The following is an 18,287-nucleotide window of genomic DNA, read 5'->3' on the forward strand; positions in this document are numbered from 1 at the left end:
AATTGGTCACTCGAGGGTCTAGGTAGGTTAGATTAGCCGCGGGGATCTAGGGAGGGACCGCACTGGCCCTCAACCAGATCCCCAGGGTTGCTAAACCCAACCCAGACGAGCGCCGAGCGCGGGGAAACGACTTGGTCCAAGGGAAGAGGGGCGGGAACAGGCAAGGCCCGCCCCCGTTACGCCACGTCCTGTGGGGCGGGGCTTCGGGGCTTTCCCCGGGAGGGGGAGTCTGGGTTAACCACTGCTTGGCCTGGCGGACTGGAGATACGCGGGCCGGAACCCGCCAGTCGGGGCTCCCCAGCCACACCCCTCGTGGGATTTAAAGGGCCAGGGTGGGCAGATTTGGGCCGAAGTCCCAACCAAGGGAGCGGGTATGAGGCGCTGCCCGTGCCGGGGAAGTCTGAACGAGGCCGAGGCCGGGAAGCTGACGGGGACGGCCCGCATGGGGCTGGAGGCACCGCGAGGGGGGCGGCGGCGGCAGCCGGGGCAGCAGCGACCTGGGCCCGGCGCCGGGGGCCCGGCGGGGCGGCCAGAGGGGGGCGGATCCCAGTCCCGGACCAAGGGGTCCTGCCTCCATTCCGAACGCGAGGGGTCCGGCCTCGGGCCTGAACCGGGGACAGACAGACAGACTGAGCCTGAAGCATCTGGCTTCAGAGCGGAGACGGAGCGGCCCAGCCAAAAGGAGCCAGACAGGACCAGCCACTGGACACGTCCAGAAAGGAGCAGCCACTGGTCAGAGTTGGAGACAGCCGGGCCCTGGACAGGGACTGGGGCAGATGGATTATGTATTGATCCACGCAGGTCCGATCTTCAGTCGCAGGCAGAGAGGGCCGGACCCTGGACACAGCCAGGCGTTGATGAGGCACGGACAGACTTAGAAATACATGGGTCACAGGCCCCGCCAGAGAGGTCCAAGCCCTGGGCTGGTAACCTCTGGAGCCACCAGAAGAGGTCCAGCCTTCGTACTCAGCCAGAGGGAGCCTGTCCCTCAACAGAGCCAAGTGTTGACGGCTCTTGGAAAGAACTGAACATCGATGGCTCCAGAACACAACAGGATACTGAAGGCCCCTGGACAGAGTTTCACACCGATGGCTCCCAGATACAACAGGATACTGGAACAGCCTGGAATCAGGTTGGCGCTGCTGGTTTCCCAACACAACAGACTGCCGGCTCCTGGACACAGCCTGGCACTGATGGTGCACAGACACAAGATACTCATGGACCCCAGACAGAGCTTGGGACAGACTGCCTTTTGGGGGAGCCCAACCAAGATGGCCCATTAGCAGAACGAGAACTTGGGGAGTTGGTGACTCATCTGTACTCTCACCTGGAGTATAGCTCCCTGACCCCTGTGCCCCGCCTCATCATCACTCCTGAAACCCCTGAGCCTGAGGCTCAGCCAGTGGGACCCCTTTCCCAGGTTGAGGTGGGCAGTGGCGGCTTCTCTTCTGCCTCTTCTTTCGACGAGTCTGAGGATGACGTGGTGGCCGGGGGTGGAGGTGCCAGCGACCCTGAGGACAGGTCTGGGGTGAGTGGGACCCATCCTGCCCTTAAGCCACATTCCCTCGGACCCCTTATTTCCCTCACTTTGGTTTGAGAAGTTCTCTAGCACCTACCAGCAATTTCATCTCCAGATACCTCTTCAATCCACTTACCTCCTCCCTCCGTCATCTGGTTTAACTAACCTACTCCAGGCACCCTCCCCCTAATCCTCTCACCCCCTCACCCACTGCCTTCCCTTTCCCCCTCACCTGCTGCCTCCAGCCCTGGAGTTTCAAATGGGTGACCGCTGGCCAACTTCATATCGCCCAGGAATCCTACGATGGTGTGGGTCTGTGTGTATACACACGTTTTTTTTCAGCAAGGGTCTATGACTTCTATTGGATCCTCTGGACTGTGATATGTGACCCCAAAATCTGAAGAGCACTAGTATAGGGGAACAGAGAAGGTGTATTTTCTACTCCAAAGTTCTTAGTCAGGGCCTGTGGCTGTCTTCAGGTGTCCTGTACCTTCGCCACCCTTAGCCCGTTCACTTTTGTAGGGAGTGAGCCACCAGTATTTTATCTGATTCACAAAGGGCTGTGTAAACCCAAAATGCTAAGGGACCTCCCCACCTAGCCGGGGATCCTCCAGTCTCGCCATTGTTCCCCAGTTCCCCAGGGGGCCCAGGCAGACTCTTGTTTACATCCTCCACCCTCACCCCCAGCTTGGGTGCGGTTCGGTTCTACCCTGGTGAATCAGGAGGGCTTGCAGGGCAGGTTCAGAGAGAGTGAAGATTCAGGTGTGGGAGGCTCCCATGTGTCTGCCTGTTGGGTCTTCCCACTGTTCTGCAGCCCCTGGCTGGAGTCCACCCTGAGCCCTCCTCACCCCACATGCCTCCCTTAGGTACGTGCTCACACATGTGGCCACAGATGTGAGAGGCAGACCTGCCTCAGCCTGCCTATGGCGGAGCAAGGGAGCTGACCTGTGGGCTGTCTGCCACTGCCATTCCCTTTCTTACTCTCACCTCCTTGGCATCTCAGAACAGCTGAGCTGGAAGTGGGTGAAGAGAAACCATTCGTGCTCAGCCCTGTGTTAACCTCCTTGCTCGTATTGACGCATTTGATTCTCACAGTAGCCCTAGGAGGTAGAAGGTGTTATCATCTCATTTTATAGGTGAGGAAACTGAGGCACAGAGGGTAACACAGTTCTCCAAAGTCACACACCTTGAAAGACACAGCTGAGATTTCAGACCCTTACTGAATAGTGGGCACTTTTCTGAGTGCTTTTTATCTGTTAACTCTTTGAATCCCTATAACAGCACTATGAGGTTGGGATTATTATTATTTCCATTTTACAGATGAGGAAACTGAGGCCTAGAGAGGTAAAGTCACTTGCTTAGGGTTGGCCGAGTCTGGTTGGAGCCAGAGCTGAGGAGTCTAACTCAGTTCTGGCTGAGTTTAAAATCTGGTTATTTGTGTGGATCCATCCCTAATTTACTTTTCTCCAAGGTCTCCCTGTCTCCGGTTTTTCTCATCATTCCAGAATCTTCCTCCGTGGCCCACCTCTGATAACTTTTGAACTTTGCCCACTTCAGTGCCTCTGATGACTCCCCAGGGCCTTCCTGATAGCAATCAGGAGTTCAGTCCTATGTTCAGAGCTTCCTGTATCCAGGCTCCTTACCATGTTCAGCTTCCCTTCTCCCCCCACCCCCCTGTTGTAACAAAGCTGAAGTACACAGTGTTCCTCGAACACCCTGCTGCCATCCTGCCTCCACTTATTGCTCAAGCTGTTCTCTGTGCAGAATAGCCTCATTTCCTTCTCTTCATTTTGAAATCCCACCTGACCTTAAAGGTCCAGTTACTTTCCTCCCTCCCTCCCTCTCTCCCTCCTTTCCTTCCTTTCTTCCTTCCTTCCTTCCCTCCTTCCCCCCTTCCTTCCTTCCTTCTCACATTCATTTCATCCTCCTAATCAGACAGCAAATAGTCCCCGAGCCCCCACTATGTGTCTGGCTCTATGTTGGCTTTGCTAGGGACACAGCAGTGATTTAGATACTACCCTCATGAATCTCCCAGGGCTGTGGAGGTGGCAGACCCATGACCAGACTTTGACAGCTCAGAGTGGTCAGGGCTGAGATGGAGGATGACCAGGGAGGGGGTTGTGGGGTCCAGAGGAGGTGACTGGGGAATCAGAGAGGGCTTCCTGGAGGAGGGCACCTGTGCGCTTAGACCATCATGAGACCATCTGAGAAAGCCCAGATTAACCATCAGATCTAAGAAAAAAGAGAAGATACTTAATCTGCTTATGATTAAAAAAAAGATGGTTTCAACCAACCTCCTTCAATCCAAGCAACATTTGTGGAGCACCTTTTGTGTGCCAGGCCATGAGCTACGACACAGTCGTAATCATGACAGCCCCAATCCTTGCTCTCAGAGCTTGTTGTTTAGCAGAGGTATAGTGCATAAGCCCTGGCTGGTTTAGCTCAGTGGATTGAGCGTCGGCCTGCGAGCTAAGTGTCGCTGGTTCGATCTTCCAGTCAGGGCACATCAGAGAAGGAAAACTCTGACTCCAAAAAAACCTCCGCTGCCTTGCGGCATACCTCTTCAGGGGAAAGGCTAAGGGAGTAAACCCCGACAGAAAATCCGGAGCCGGAGTCCCTAAGGCGGTTTGACATTGTAGTCAACACCGGCAACTCCTGCGGCGCACCTGAACCCAAGCTGTATCGACTCCGTCTTTCCCTTGGACCCTTCAGCTGCGAAGAGAGGGGGGGTCTGCTGCATGGGCAACAGCAGACCCTCCATATTACCCTGCCCAGGCTCTGTAGCTTCAGCGTCATCGCAAGATGTCGATTCAACACGGGAGGAGACAGATACCGTGTCACTCCCGAGTCGGACTGCACAGCCATTCTCGGCGGTGCAGATAGACCCTTAAGAAGCTACACCATCGTCTCTCGAGACGGACGGCTGCCGACGACGAGTGCATAAGCCCAGGTCAGCCACAGGGTAGGGGTGGGGTGGCGGTCAGACCAGAGGTAGAACTGTCTACCTCTGATCTGAGGCCAGTGTCTTTACCCCTCTGAGCACAGTCAACAATTCTCCTGGGGTTGTGTGTTTAGGATTAAGTAGGTTATGACACTGAGTCTTTGTCATCATGCCTGGAATGTTCCAGGTGCTTCGTAAACAGGAACCTTTATTAATCACCTCTCCACTCCTGTCAGCTGGAGGGGGTAAGGAATAAGCTCCTCCTGAATCCTGAAGTCCAGCCCCCTGACTGTGCTTGGCCTTCCCATCTCAATTAGATGTCTGCTGGTAGCTGTGCTCAGAGAGGGTGGGAGAGAGTGAGGCCTTGCTGGGATGGTAGAGGGTAGGAGGGATGAGCCACACAGCTTCCTTCTCTGGAGATGACCCATTCTCCCAACACTGGCTAAGGGCCTGCTGCACGCGCGCGTATGTGTGTGTGTAGTAGCTCTTGGTTGAGTCAACATGATACAACTAAATTCTTGTTTTCTGTTTGCTTCCTTGGTTTTCTTTTGCTTTCTTTCTCTCTCTTGTTCTCTGCTTCTATTTCTTTCTCTGCCATTACTTTGTATCTGTGTCTTCCTTTCTGTCTTTCTCTTCTAACAACTCTGTTTTGTTCATTATTCAGAAGAGGTCAAGATTTGCTGTAGTAACAAACGACCCCCAAAACTTAGTGATTTGGAACAAGAAAGGATGATTTTTGGTCACACTTCACATTGACCATGGTCAGTGGTGGGGGAGGGGCCTGAGGAAGCCTCCATTTCTCTTTCCACCCTTTCTACAATAGGGAAAAGAACATGGAGAGTCACGCACTGGCTTTAAGGCTTCCACCCAAAAGTGACACTTCTGCTCATATGCCATTAGCCACAGCAAGTCAATAACCCTAAGTTCAAGAGGACAGGGACATGCCTGCGAGGGGGAGGTCTAATGTGCAGCTCTCGTGACTGCCAGAGTCTCCTTGTCCGTGTCTCTGTCTCTGTCATCACTTTGTCATCTGTCTCAGTTTCTTCTCTCTTTGTGATTAGGCCTCCATTCATCAACTCCTGCCTCTGTCAATTTCCTGGGACGATCTGACTTGGTTTTGGGACAGAGATGAGGCTTCCAAGTTTTTGGTGTGTATATATGTATATTGGGGGGAGGTTTGGGGATCGCTTGTTACTGTAACAAAACCTGGCCTATCTTTACTCGTTGGAGAAGGACAGAGAGACACAGATATAGAGGAAGTGATGACAGGGAGAAACGGACAGAGACTCTTTCCCACCTTTGTGGAAGCCTTTGGGGGATCTTGTGGTTGCTGGAGCGGTGGGCTTGGCTCACCCCAACGAGCTTTGGAGCAGTGATCCCAGGAAGGCCCCTGGCCTTGGAAAGGTCCCAGGTTCACCTTGATTCTCTCTCATGGCAATACCTGAATCCCCTTCTCTCCCCGGACTCAGTCCTGACCCCACCCTGCTCTGCCCCACACAGAATAAACCTTGGAAGAAGCTGAAGACAGTTCTGAAGTATTCGCCCTTCGTGGTCTCCTTCCGAAAACACTACCCTTGGGTCCAGCTATCCGGACATGCTGGTGAGAGCAGGGGGAAGTGCAGCGCAGGGGGCAGATGGGGCTGGGCAGAGACCCCTGGGCTGGGACAGAAAGCTGCAGAGCTGCTTGCTGTAGTTTAGTTTCCCCATCTGTAAAATGGGCTTTGTGACAGTCCCATCTCATGGGGTTGTTATTGCAAGTGCTTAGGCCTGGGCTGGGCCATTTATACGTCAGGGTTGAGGCTCTTCCCTGTTATCCCAGCGTTGGTGTGCGTGCGCGTGCGCGCGTGTGTGTGTGTGTGTGTCTGTCTGTCTCTCTGTCTGTCTTGCGGTGTCTTCTCCACCCAGGGGAAAGTGGGCCTGGGCTTAAGTCCTAGTTCTTCTCTTTGTTTGTGGGTGACCCTGGGCAAGTTACTTTCCCTCACTAGGTCTCAGTTTCCTCATCTGTAACGTGGAGATAATTGTCCCTCCCTTGCAGAGTTAACTGAAGGATTATAATCAAAATGTGTATTGAGACTGAGACATAGGCCCCTCATATATGGAAATTGTCATTCCATGTCCTCATCCCGTGACCAGAGCTTCGTAGGCCACCAATAACCAGCAGCTGTAATAGTTTCTCCCCAGGACCTGGCACAGTAGCTGCAGCACGTAGTGGCGCAGTGCCTGTAGGGCATATGCCTAACCTATAGCATCTTTTGTAAAGGGCTGGGTAATAAGTAAACTACTCAGCTCTTCAGTGGCAGTATGAAAGCAGCCATAGATAAAACATTAATAAGTGAGTGTATCTGTGTCCCAATAAGACTTTATTTACAAAAACAGGCAGTGGGCTGGACTAGGCAAACCACACCCACCTGCAGAGAGAGAAAGGAAGGGAACTCGTTCGCCTCGTTCATCCTTAGCTCTGAGTCAGAGAAAAGGCAAGGCCCCCCTGAAATTGTGAACAGGCCTGCCATCAGTATGTGTCCTGGTAGTTATTGCTGAGTTTGAAAACAAACAAAAAGAATACTGAAAACTTAATGATATTTAAAAAACAAAACTTAGTGAAATGAAACTACCATTTGGTTATGCTCCCAGGTTTTGGGGTTGGGAATTCAGACGGCATGGCAGGGACGGCTGGTTGCTGCCCATGATACGTGGGAACTGCGGACAACTTGAAGGCTGCCAGCTGGAAGCATTTGGAGGGTTATTCAATCACACGCCTGACGATTGATGCTGACTGTTGGCAGGGCCTCAGCTGGGACTGATGGCTGGAAAGCTTATGCGTGGCTTCTCCATGTAGCTTCTTGGGCTTCCTCGAATTATGGTGGCCTCGAGTAGCAAGATTTCTTAAATAGCATCTCAGGACTGCAAAATGTTTCTGCCAATGCAGTGGAAGCTGCATCTCTTTTTATGACCCAGACTATGAGGTCATACAGTGTGCTGCTTCTGCCATAAGCCCTCCCCTATTGAAGGGGAGAAGAATGAGATTCCACTTCTTGCTAGGGAGTGGCACAATTCTAGAAGAGTATGTGGGACAGGAGCTATTATTGTACTATCTTTAGAAAGTATCATCTGAAAATCCAGTCTGCCTCAGTAAGAATTGTAATTCTAATCTACACTGTTTGCATGATCCAGGAAAAGCTGGGTTTGTAAATTAACTTAAATAGGCCCCAGTTCTTAGCACTCTGGGACTCCAGGTAGAAGAAAACGCATATTATTGCTTTAGAGAGTCAGGCTCTCGATTCAGACCTCACAAAAATTCCCACAGCTGATTGTGAGCTCACAACCCGAAATTACAAAACAAATGAGGACACAGTCTGCTGTGAAGAGGACTCTGTTTAAATAAAGAACAGAAGTAGGCCCTTTTCTTGCAACCCCTGGCCAAGATTTTGAGTTGCAGGGAGCAAGAGAAAGTATTGTGGCTTTCTCGCCGAACACCGCCAACATGGTGTTCAGGCGCTTCGTGGAGGTTGGCCGGGTGGCTTACGTCTCCTTTGGGCCCCACGCCGGGAAGCTGGTCGCGATTGTAGATGTTATCGATCAGAACAGGGCTTTGGTTGATGGACCTTGCACTCAAGTGAGGAGGCAGGCTATGCCGTTCAAATGCATGCAGCTCACTGACTGAAAGAAAAATACCATATGCTATCACCTAATACAGGAAACTAAAGAACAACACAAACAAAGGAACTAAATAGAACAAAGAGCAGAATAGCAGTCAATAGGGGGGAGGGGAGAGGGAGAGAAGGGGGTAAGTAAGGGAAGGGTTTAGTCAAAGAACCCGTATAAATGACTCATGGACATGGACAACGGGGAGGGATATGATTGCGGGAGAGGGGGTGAGTTGGGTGGGGGAGAGAAATTGGGGGAAAAGGGGACAACTGTAATTGAAAAACCAAAAAAGAAAGAAAGAAAGAAAGAAAGAAAGAAAGAAAGAAAGTATTGTGGCAGGGTCAGGCCAAATGACAGTGGCCAGGATCTGATGCATCCAGGAGATGGGGGGCGCATACAGGTTCTGACCCTCTCATTGACTGTGCTGCCCGTAGGGAACTTCCAGGCTGGAGAGGATGGTCGGATTCTAAAGCGTTTCTGTCAGTGTGAGCAGCGCAGCCTGGAGCGGCTGATGAACGACTGCCTGCGGCCTTTCGTGCCAACCTATTATGGCATGGTGCAGAGAGATGGTCAGGCTTTCAATCAGATGGAAGATCTCCTGGCGGACTTCGAGGGCCCCTCCATCATGGACTGCAAGATGGGCAGCAGGTGGGGTCCGGGACAGCCACGAGGCAGAGGTGGAAGGTCAGGGGTGGGCGTTTTTGAAGACAATGCCGAGTCAGTCTTTGAAGTGGTTGTACATACATTCCCACCAGCAGTGTGTGAGTTCCAGTTGTTCCCTCTTCTCATCAGCACTTGGTATTACCTTTTTATTAATTTTAGCCATTCTGGTGACTGTTTTGTTATGGTTTTATTTCTCTTTTTCTGATGACCAAAGAAATGAAGCATTGATTGGCCATTTGAAAAGTGCCTGTTTGAATATTTTGCTCACTTATATATTGAGCTGTCTTTTTCTTTCTTTGTCTTTTTTTTCCATTACCATTTAGTCCCCTTATACCCCTTCCCCCCTTTCTTCTTTTTTTTCCTTTTTATTGAATTTATTGGGGTGACACTGGTTAACAAAATTATACAGGTTTCAGGTGCACAATTTCGCAACACGTCATCTGTACACTGTATTGTGTGTTCACCACTCCAAGTCAAGTCTCCGTCCACCACCATTTATCCTCCCTGTACCTTTGTCTTTTTCTTTTTGATTTCTAATTCTTTATATGTTCCGGATGCAAGTCCTTTGTTGGAGATGTACATACACCTACACACACATTCTCCAATCTCCCATTTCACTCTCTTAATATTGTTTTTTGATAAATATAGGGCTTTCAATTTAGTCTAGTTTGTCAATATTTTTCCTAATGGTTAGTGGCCTTGTGTTTAAGAAATGCCTACTTTGTCACACCCTCTGTGTCCCAGGACCTACCTGGAGGAGGAGCTGGTGAAGGCTCGAGAACGGCCCCGGCCCCGGAGGGACATGTATGAGAAGATGGTGGCTGTAGACCCTGGGGCCCCCACCCCCGAGGAGCATGTCCAGGGTGCTGTCACCAAGCCCCGCTACATGCAGTGGCGGGAGACTGTGAGCTCGACCTCCACCCTGGGTTTCCGGATTGAGGGCATCAAGGTGAGTTCCAGGAGCTGCTAGCCTGTTGCTAGAGAGCTGGGAACTAGATCTGGGCAGGGCTTCTTGGGGAACATGGGTGTCAGGGAAAACTGGAAAAAAGCAAGATCTGGAGAGAGAGCAGGAAACTGCAGGGGATGACAAGGTGGGGCTAGGAGAGGTCCTGCTTCTCTCATCCCCACATCCATCAGTGATCAAGTTTTGCTTATCCCTCTGTCTGAGCATCTCCTGATTCCATCTTCTTCATTCCTCATGGCCCTGTCTGAGTATGGCCCTGTCTTCTCCTTCCCCAGCCTTCTCTGATCCGTCGTCCAATACAGCAGCTGGACTGGGATCCTTTCACCTCCCTTATGGAGCAAGATTCTCCCTTCCCTCCCTCCCTTCCTTTTTCCTTTTCTTTAAAAACATTTTTTTTTCTTTGATTGATTCTAGAGAGAGGGGAAGGGAGGGAGAAAGACATGGATGTGAGAGAGAAACATCAATCGGCTGCCACATGCCCCGAATGGGGACTGAACCCATAACCCAGGCATGTGCCCTGACTGGGTATCAAACCAGTGACCTTTTGGTTTGCAGATGATGCCTAATCGACTGAGCCATACCAGCCAGGGCTCTTTCTTTTTGTAAATTAAATCTAATTGTTTGAATAAGTATTCACACTGTTCAGAAGTCAAAATGATATTATAAAAGGGGATATAGGAGAAATCTCTCCCCAAACCCTGCTGGTGTTCTTCCCATTCTGTCCCTTCACCCCCCCCACCTCCTCTTGGGGAACCACTTTATCAGTTTCACATTTCTTCCTGCGAACACAAATAAATGCAATTGCATAGCCCCAAATTTCCTCCCTTTCTTACACAAAAGGTCGCATAGTCCCTAGAGAGTTTTCCATATCATTCCATAGTCTCCTCTTTTCTTTTCTCTCCTTCCTTCCTTCCTTCCACTGTAGTAGCTCTTTGTGAATGTGGCACAGTCCCCTATTGATGGCCACTGGGATTGTTTCCATTTTTTCCATTACAAACAATGCCTCAATGGATCACTTTGTAAGCAGGACATTTTGCAAGTGTGGAGGTTTAGCTGTAGATTAGATTCCCAGAGGGAGGACTACGGGGTCAAAGCTGAAATGCACTGGGAACATTGCTAGAGGTTGCTGCACCCCTCCCATAGGCACTGTGCCATTGTGCATCACACCGGCGACTGTGAGGGCTGCTGTTGCCCCACAGCCTCGCCGGGTATAAGTTGTCTATCCAGCTATGTCATTCTCCTATTCGAAACCCTTCTGTTGCTCCCTAGGACCCTCAAGACGTTCCCTGGCCTAGAGGGCCCCCCAGGGACTAGCCTCATCTTGCATCCCTCTTCCTCCCTGTCTACTTCAGGCCACAGTGAAGCACTTCATTTCCTTGAAAGGGCCCTGTTCCCATGGTCGGCTCCCAGTCACTTTCCTGTCTCCTTTTAAACTTCACTTCCTCCAGGAAGCCCTTCCTACTAGATGAGAGCCCTCTCTTTACCTCCTAATAACTCCCTATATGCCTTCATTATTCTTATCTCCCTTTGTGATGCTCTTATTCAGTATCTGCCCCCTCGTCTGACTTGTCAGTCAGTCCTGTTACCTCCATGTTAGCAGTGCCCACCTGGCACAGCACGGTAGTATGACTCAGGTGGCTCTCTGTGTCCCTCTCAGACATAAAAAATAACATTAGTCTCATTTACTGGGTACTTACTTACTGTGTGCCAAGCATTGTGCTATGCCTTCTACATACCCAGTCTCCTCTAATCCATACACCAGCTTTAGCAAGTAGATACCAACAGAATTCCCATTTTCCAGGTAAGGAAACTGAGGTTGAGTACAGGTGACATGACCTGCTTAAAGCCACCTAGCTAGGAAGTGGCAGTCACAATTCAAAGCCAAGTTTATCCTGCTCCAGAGCCCACTTGGCTAGAATGGCTCAAGCAGGGGGTTCAAGAATAGACTTGGAAGGACTAGCTGCTCAGGAGTGGGATTGGGGCTGGATTGATCAGAGCTGGGGAGGGGGGCTGGCTTCTGCTGAACACCAAGTGAGTACGGAGGTGGGCAGGTTTCCCTAGGAGGTGCCTGAGGCTGGCTGGTGTCGGGCATAAGGAAAGTTACGACACTGCACCTTCCACCCTTGCCCTACAGAAAGCCGATGGGACCTGCAACACCAACTTCAAGAAGACACAGGAGCTGGAGCAGGTGACAGAGGTGTTGGAGGACTTCGTGGATGGGAACCGTGGAATCTTGGTGAGTGGGATGCCTGTGCCCCAAATTTAGCAGTTTAGGACCATCACCATCACTGTTGCCCCCATTGATGGTCTTTGCTTAGGGCTGAGGTTGGCGGATATTGGCTGGTGTTGCTCGCCATCTGTGGTCACGGGCAGCTTGGCCAGGCTGGCTGGCCTAGGATGGTCCTGCTCACACGTCTGGTGGTCTCGGATCATGACTTGGCCACTTGTCTCTCATGATCCAGTAGGCTAGCCTGGGCTTGTCCTCACAGTTGGAAGCAGGTGGCCAAGAGAACAAGTGAAAATGAAAGGCTTCTTGATCACTAAGCCACCATCGTTTCTGCCATGACTCATCTCTTTAATTTTTTAATTGATTTTTTTTTTTTGGCGGGGTGGGGAGAGAAACATCGATTTGTTGTTCCACTTATTTAGGCATTCATTGGTTGATTCTTGTATGTGCCCTGACCGGGGATCAAACACATACCCTTTGTGTATGGGATGATGCTCTAACCAACTGAGCTACCTGGCCAGGGCCAGAGTCCACCTCTTGATGGGAGGAGCTGCTAGGAATTATTGGTATTATTCATGTAATCTACTAACCTCACCTTTTGAACTTTTGTGTGCACAACCTCCCCCACCCCCCTCACCCCCAGTTTGTATCCAACCTTCCCTTCCATTTTCCCCATGGCTCCCCTTAACTATCCTGGCCGGTATAGGACAAGGTCAGATTTCAATGTGGGTAAGGACCCACAAAGTCCCTATGCTAACTGAGACACTCTCCCTCTCAAATAGAGAAAGTATGTGGCACGCCTAGAAGAACTTCGTGAAGCTCTGGAGAACTCCTCATTCTTCAAGACCCATGAGGTACGAGCCCTACCACCATGGGAACAGAGGGCCCTGTATGTGTGTGAGGTGGGGGTGGGTGGGGGTCCAGGTTGCACCGAGGAAAATTAAGACTAAAGCAATTAAATGAGACCCCATATTTGGGCGTCTGCTTTTTCACAGTAGGCAGCTCAGGGGATTTTAGGGAGGTGGGGCAGTTAGGAGCACGGACTTGAGCCAAGAAGCCTGGGATGAGGCTGGCTCTGCTATGTGACCTCTCAGGCCTTGGTTTCCTCCTAAGGTGGGGAGGGACAATAACATCTTCCTCACTGGGCTGCTGAGGTGTGAGATGAGCAACTGTTGAACGCCATTTGGAGCATGGAAGCGCATTTAACTCCGAGCTTTTTTTTTTTTTTTTTGAGAGAGAGAAACATCGATTTTGTTGTTTCCCTTATTTATGCGTTCATTGGTTGCTTCTTGTATGTGCCCTGACTGGGGATCGAACCTGCAATCTTGGTGTATCAGGACGATGCTCTAACCAACTGAGCAACCTAGCCAGTGTTAACTCCTAGCTCTTAAATTGTTACACAGCGAAAGGGGGTTCTTTCACATGGCGCCTTGGTGTAAAACCCAACAACCAGTGTTGAGGAAAACAGGTCTTTATTTACAGTATTCCAGCCTGGGGAGGGCAGTGAGCACTTCAACTCAGAACCCTGTTCTCCCACAGGACCCAGCACTTCCCTTGCTCCCCAAAAGGCTAGAAGCCAAAACATGCCCAGAAGTTCCCCATCCCTTATCTGTCAGCTGTCTCCTTCAGGATCTGGGGTGCGATGTCATCAGCCTCCGTATAACAGTCCAGGAAAACCTGTGCCATGTTGCAATGGATCACGCATGTTTCTTTTTCTGCCCTTTCAAAGCTGCATGGATCTTTCTTCTACCTAGTTGCAAACCGCATGGATCTCTCCCTTCCCTTTCAAAGCTGCAGCCTTATTTTTAAATCCCTGACTGTGTTCTGTGATGCAGTGGGCAGGGTGACTGGTGCTGACCATTCTCAGAACCTTGCACAGGCCCCATAGGCTCTTTCCTTGCCATTCCATAGTCAAAACCCCTCCCATCTCCTTGGGGCCTTGGAAGAACCAAAGCCATTTGCATAACGAAGATACTAGCTACCAGCCATAGATCTGCAAAGGCATCTTGAAAGCTGTCCCATTTCCCCATCCCCCAACTGCAGGCTCTGGGGACTTTTTGGAGACCCCACTCTGTAACACAATTGCTCCATAATCATAATTATTTACAATTATTGTCATCTGCATTCCTTGTTCAGTGGCTCTCTCGCTCCCCCTCTCCCTCCCCTCCACAGCCTGTTTCTTTGAAAACATTCATCTCTCTGGGGCTATCAGAGAGTCTGGCAAGCCACGACAGCACCCCCTACATCATTTCCTCCCCTCTTCGGTACTAGCTCTGCCCCCTCCCCAACCCAAGCCCTCTCACCTCCTTCTCCCGGTATTGCTGACCTCTGGGAGAGCCCTGACCTGGGAGTCAGGCTGGCCTGGGTTTGGACCCCGGCTCTGCAGGCCTGTCTGCTGATCTGCAGGGTGGCGTATTGGAGCACCTGCCCCCTGGGCAACACGAAGGTTAAATGCACTAATATAGGGAAAGTGAGGCCCACAGTAAACTCTCAATATGTAGCAGCTGTTGCTGTCATGTTTCTTATCAGACGTCACCCTCATTGTCCTTGTCACCGCCTTTGTGCTTTACACAGAAGCTGCAAAGGGGAGGCCTGGGGAGCCCCATCTCATCTGTCCTTTGTTTGGTTTCACCCACTTGGTGACTTACATTTTAAAAGATGAGTTGCCAACATTTAAAATGTGAGACTTCACACCCAAATCAGGGTTTCCAGTTTCCCTTGGTACACTGGGAGACATGGTCACACTGGGCCGCTCACTACATCCCAACAGAGCCTGGCGGCATCTGCCTCTACTCACAGGTACTCATTCACCTGCCTGTCATCTGGGTTTCTTGGGTTTCCTGGGGCGGTGGGATTTGAAACCTAGTTAGGAAAAGGGAAGGTTGTGCAAACATGGAGTTAGATGAAGGCAAGGAAACTACTATTTCTAATTAGAAAAACAAAACCAGCATCTCTTAGGGCCAGCGTGCAAGCCCCGCAGGCACTTGCTAAGTGTGTGGATCATGGAGTGCTGCCAACAACCCCAGGACGTAGGGCTGTGACCATCACCCCCATTCTACAGATGCAGAAACCGAGGTCTGGGAAGAGGAAGCCACTTGCCCGCGGTTACCAGCAGCAATCTGCCAGGGCCCTGTAGTTGCTGACTCCTTCCATGGGGAAGGCGTCATTCCCACTGAGCTCCTGTGACCCATTCAGGATCCTGCAAGCATTGAGTGTGTACTTCAGCTTGAAAAAGGATACCAGTTAACATCTGTTGTGCATTTGCTGTACTGGCAACAGTTGTAAGTGCTTTGTATGGGTTAATTCACACATATAATAGGCACAGTAACCTTTGAGGTAAATGGTACTATTACTCCATTATTCCCACTTTGTATATTAGGAGGCAGAGGCACAGAAAGGTTAAGCCACCTGCTCAAGGCATAACAGCCAATAAGTAGCAGAGCCAGGATTTGAACCTAGGTATCTTGGCTCGAGTTCATGCTGTCAACCACCCTGGCCCAGGTGCCCCTTGGGGATGGGACCTTGGCCAATGCTTGCTCTGCCCCTGACTGCTGCCTGTCTCCCGACAGGTGGTGGGCAGCTCCCTTCTCTTTGTGCATGACCACACTGGCCTGGCCAAGGTTTGGATGATTGATTTCGGCAAGACAGTGGCTCTGCCTGACCACCAGACACTCAGCCACCGGCTGCCCTGGGCTGAGGGTAACCATGAGGATGGCTACCTCTGGGGCCTGGACAACTTGATTCACCTTCTTCAGGGTCTGGCCCAGAGCTGACCCACTTGCCTGCTGCCAGGTTTATTTATTGGATGGTACTCAGCTGACTGGAGGAGCCCCGAGGTATGCAGGGGCCTGAGGTCGGCCATGGAGGTGCTGACCTCCGGGACAGGAAAGAAGCTGTACACCACCCAAGCTCAGTATCGAAGATCTGAAGGGCCTTGGAGACCAGGTAGCGCCCAGCCTTTTCATGATACTGGGGTTGTTAAGAACTAGAGAAGAGAGAGGACCTGACAGGCTGGGTTCTGCAGTGAGTCAGACAGAACCAGACCGGGTCCTCTAACCAGCGAGGAAGATTCCTGAGGGGCTCCTGGAGGCCACAACTAAACCATACATACTAAAGGAACACCATTCAGCTGCTGTAGGGTACATATGAATGACTGTAATCACTGCTGTCAGCCTCCTCCTGCAAGGCCAGGGACCAGTCCGCTTCATCTGTGGTGCCCTGTGGACCAGACCTCCTCTGTGAACAAATGCTGGAGCCAGCTTGTCTGCCTGGGAGCAGTATGGCCCCACCACTTCATCTGGAGGCCCTTCAAGTGCTGACAGAGGCGCTGTGGAGGGTGTGACACCATGGGACTGGCCTGAGAGCTGACAGTGCTCTCCTGTTCTCCCAGGGCCCCTTCGGATCCTCCCTGCTCCTGGGAGAACTCTGCTGACCCCTTGCAGACCAAGATCACTGTGACCAGCACAACTTCATTCTTCCTCGGTCGTCACTTCAACCTCAGGACTTTCTCCCCTTACCCTTTTAGGTCCCCTTTATTTTAGCCGAGGTGTCAAGAAGGGCTTTCAGGGGCAGGCCAGCCAGCTTGGGAATCAGGGCTGCCTTCCTTGGGTGGCCCCTAGGCCCCTGCCGGGAGAAATGCCTGCCTTGTGCCAGATACTTGGGGGGTGGGGGGTGGGGCGCTGCTGCTGGCGTCACCACAGGTTCAAAACCTGTCCAAACCAAAGACCCCAGCATCCCGAGGTGAGTGGTGCCCCTCTCCCCCCTCCTGGTATACCTGTAACTCACTTCCTGGCCCACAGGCCTGGGCTAGGGGAGCACAAGCACCTCTCTCTTTCTAAGTCAGCTCTAACGTGGTCTTCCAGGGCTCAGGAGGCACACTCCTTTTCTACTGACCTTTGTACTTATTTATACAAGTAGCTGTTAGATGGGGCAGTGCAGGGTAACTGGAGGCAACATCCCTTAACTGCCAATCCCCCCCATGACAGCCCCTCAGTAAACAGGACATTCAAAGCCGACTTTGTGAATTTTATTTTTTTGCATCTGGGGTGTGTGGGCTCAAAGCTCATAATCTTCAGCATTAGTTCAGCGTTGGATAACAGGACAGTGACTGGTTTGGAGTAGAAACACAGACTTGGGGTATTCACCAAGCTGCTCCTCTTGTGCGTGGCTCAGTGCTGGATAAGGCAGGACAGTGCACCAGACAGAATGCCAACTGTCAGGGCTGGGAAGGGGAGGTGCAGGTGGAGGGTTCGGGGCCAAGATGGAGCAGTCCCCACTTCTGGTTAGAAACACTAAGGAAAAACCTGAAACACACTGTACGTGTACTGTAGTCTCAAACACCTGTTCCTTCTCCTTTCATTAAACTAATCTAAAAATATGTATCTATTTATCTAGACATATCTGTGTAGGAACTAACTTCCTGGTTGGAATCCTGACCCTGCCACCAGTGACAGCACTCCTCCAAGGCTGTCTTAATCTGTAAGATGAGGGCTTCTAGTACCTTACATACAGGACTGGAGGAGTTAATGAGTTAATACAGGTAAAGGGCCTGGCACATTTAACTGCTCTCAGATGCATTACTTAAAAAAAAAAAAATTAAACACAGAGGTTCCCTATGATGCGTCAAGCTGGTGTAGGAGTTCAGAACGAGTCACCCCGAGATGTTCCTCTGTGGTATGCAGATTGTTGGGGGCCAGGGAAATAAAGACTGAAGGCTCCATGAACCACCCCCCACCCTTAACTACCTAGATGAATTTGAATTAGGGGCTTTGCCCATAGAGATGATCAGAGAACCTTTTTCTGACCTATCTGTAGAGCAGGTTAAACTTCTTAATTGCTGAACATCTGCTCTTAGCATCCTGCAAAGACCTTCCTCCGTCTGAAGCCCCAAGGTGAACCTTAGCTCAGAATGGCAATATATACCTCATTTTCCCCGTCTTGGAACCTCTCATGTATGTGGGGTACCCATTAAATTTGGTTATTTTCTCATTAACCTGTCTGATGTAGACTTACTAGACCAGACGGAAGAACCCTGAGGAAAGTTACTTCCTCTCCCACACTGGAAAAGTTAAGGATCACCATCAGCAAAGGGCTGCAGTGGGTGAACTAGGGACCTGCAAGGCCAGTGTGGCTGGTGGCAGGAGGTGTGAGGAACAGCCTGGGATAACAAGAGGTGAGCTGGGGCTGGGAGTTTAGTCTCTATTCTCTGAGCAACATGGAGCTGCCACAAACTTCTCTAGAACGTTGTGAGGAGACCAAGTTTGGGTTTTTTGGGGGTAGGTTCCCTCAGCCCTGACCCCATGTGAACAGATACTTGGGGGCAGTAAGG

The 18,287-nt window shown here is 51.0% G+C and overlaps 1 protein-coding gene across 2 annotated transcripts; it reads left to right on the forward strand.

Moving 5' to 3' along the window:
- The first annotated feature begins 229 nt into the window (after positions 1-229).
- Positions 230-16,001, forward strand: ITPKC (inositol-trisphosphate 3-kinase C). Of its 2 annotated transcripts, none has more exons than XM_090259780.1 (7): positions 230-1,528; positions 5,961-6,060; positions 8,540-8,753; positions 9,513-9,717; positions 11,867-11,968; positions 12,742-12,813; positions 15,529-16,001. In XM_090259780.1, the coding sequence occupies exons 1-7, from the start codon at positions 374-376 to the stop codon at positions 15,730-15,732; spliced, it is 2,052 nt and encodes a 683-aa protein (XP_090115906.1). In that variant the 5' UTR covers positions 230-373; the 3' UTR covers positions 15,733-16,001. The 2 variants fall into 2 exon arrangements, with proteins under 2 accessions (XP_090115906.1, XP_090115907.1); XM_090259781.1 differs by having other exon boundaries at positions 15,021-15,595.
- Positions 16,002-18,287: the final 2,286 nt, after the last annotated feature.

The sequence above is a fragment of the Furipterus horrens genome, unplaced genomic scaffold, assembly GCF_987537825.1.
Source record: "Furipterus horrens unplaced genomic scaffold, mFurHor1.1.pri manual_scaffold_13, whole genome shotgun sequence".
NCBI lineage: Eukaryota > Metazoa > Chordata > Mammalia > Chiroptera > Furipteridae > Furipterus > Furipterus horrens.

What these genes read in the sequence shown, in the direction of transcription:
- ITPKC (XM_090259780.1), top strand. Translation starts at nt 374, where the DNA reads ATGAGGCGCTGCCCGTGCCGGGGAAGTCTGAACGAGGCCGAGGCCGGG. An exon ending in CCAGCTATCCGGACATGCTG is followed by an intron (nt 6,061 to 8,539) that starts GTGAGAGCAGGG and finishes TGCTGCCCGTAG; the next exon opens with GGAACTTCCAGGCTGGAGAG. An exon ending in ATGGGAACCGTGGAATCTTG is followed by an intron (nt 11,969 to 12,741) that starts GTGAGTGGGATG and finishes CCTCTCAAATAG; the next exon opens with AGAAAGTATGTGGCACGCCT.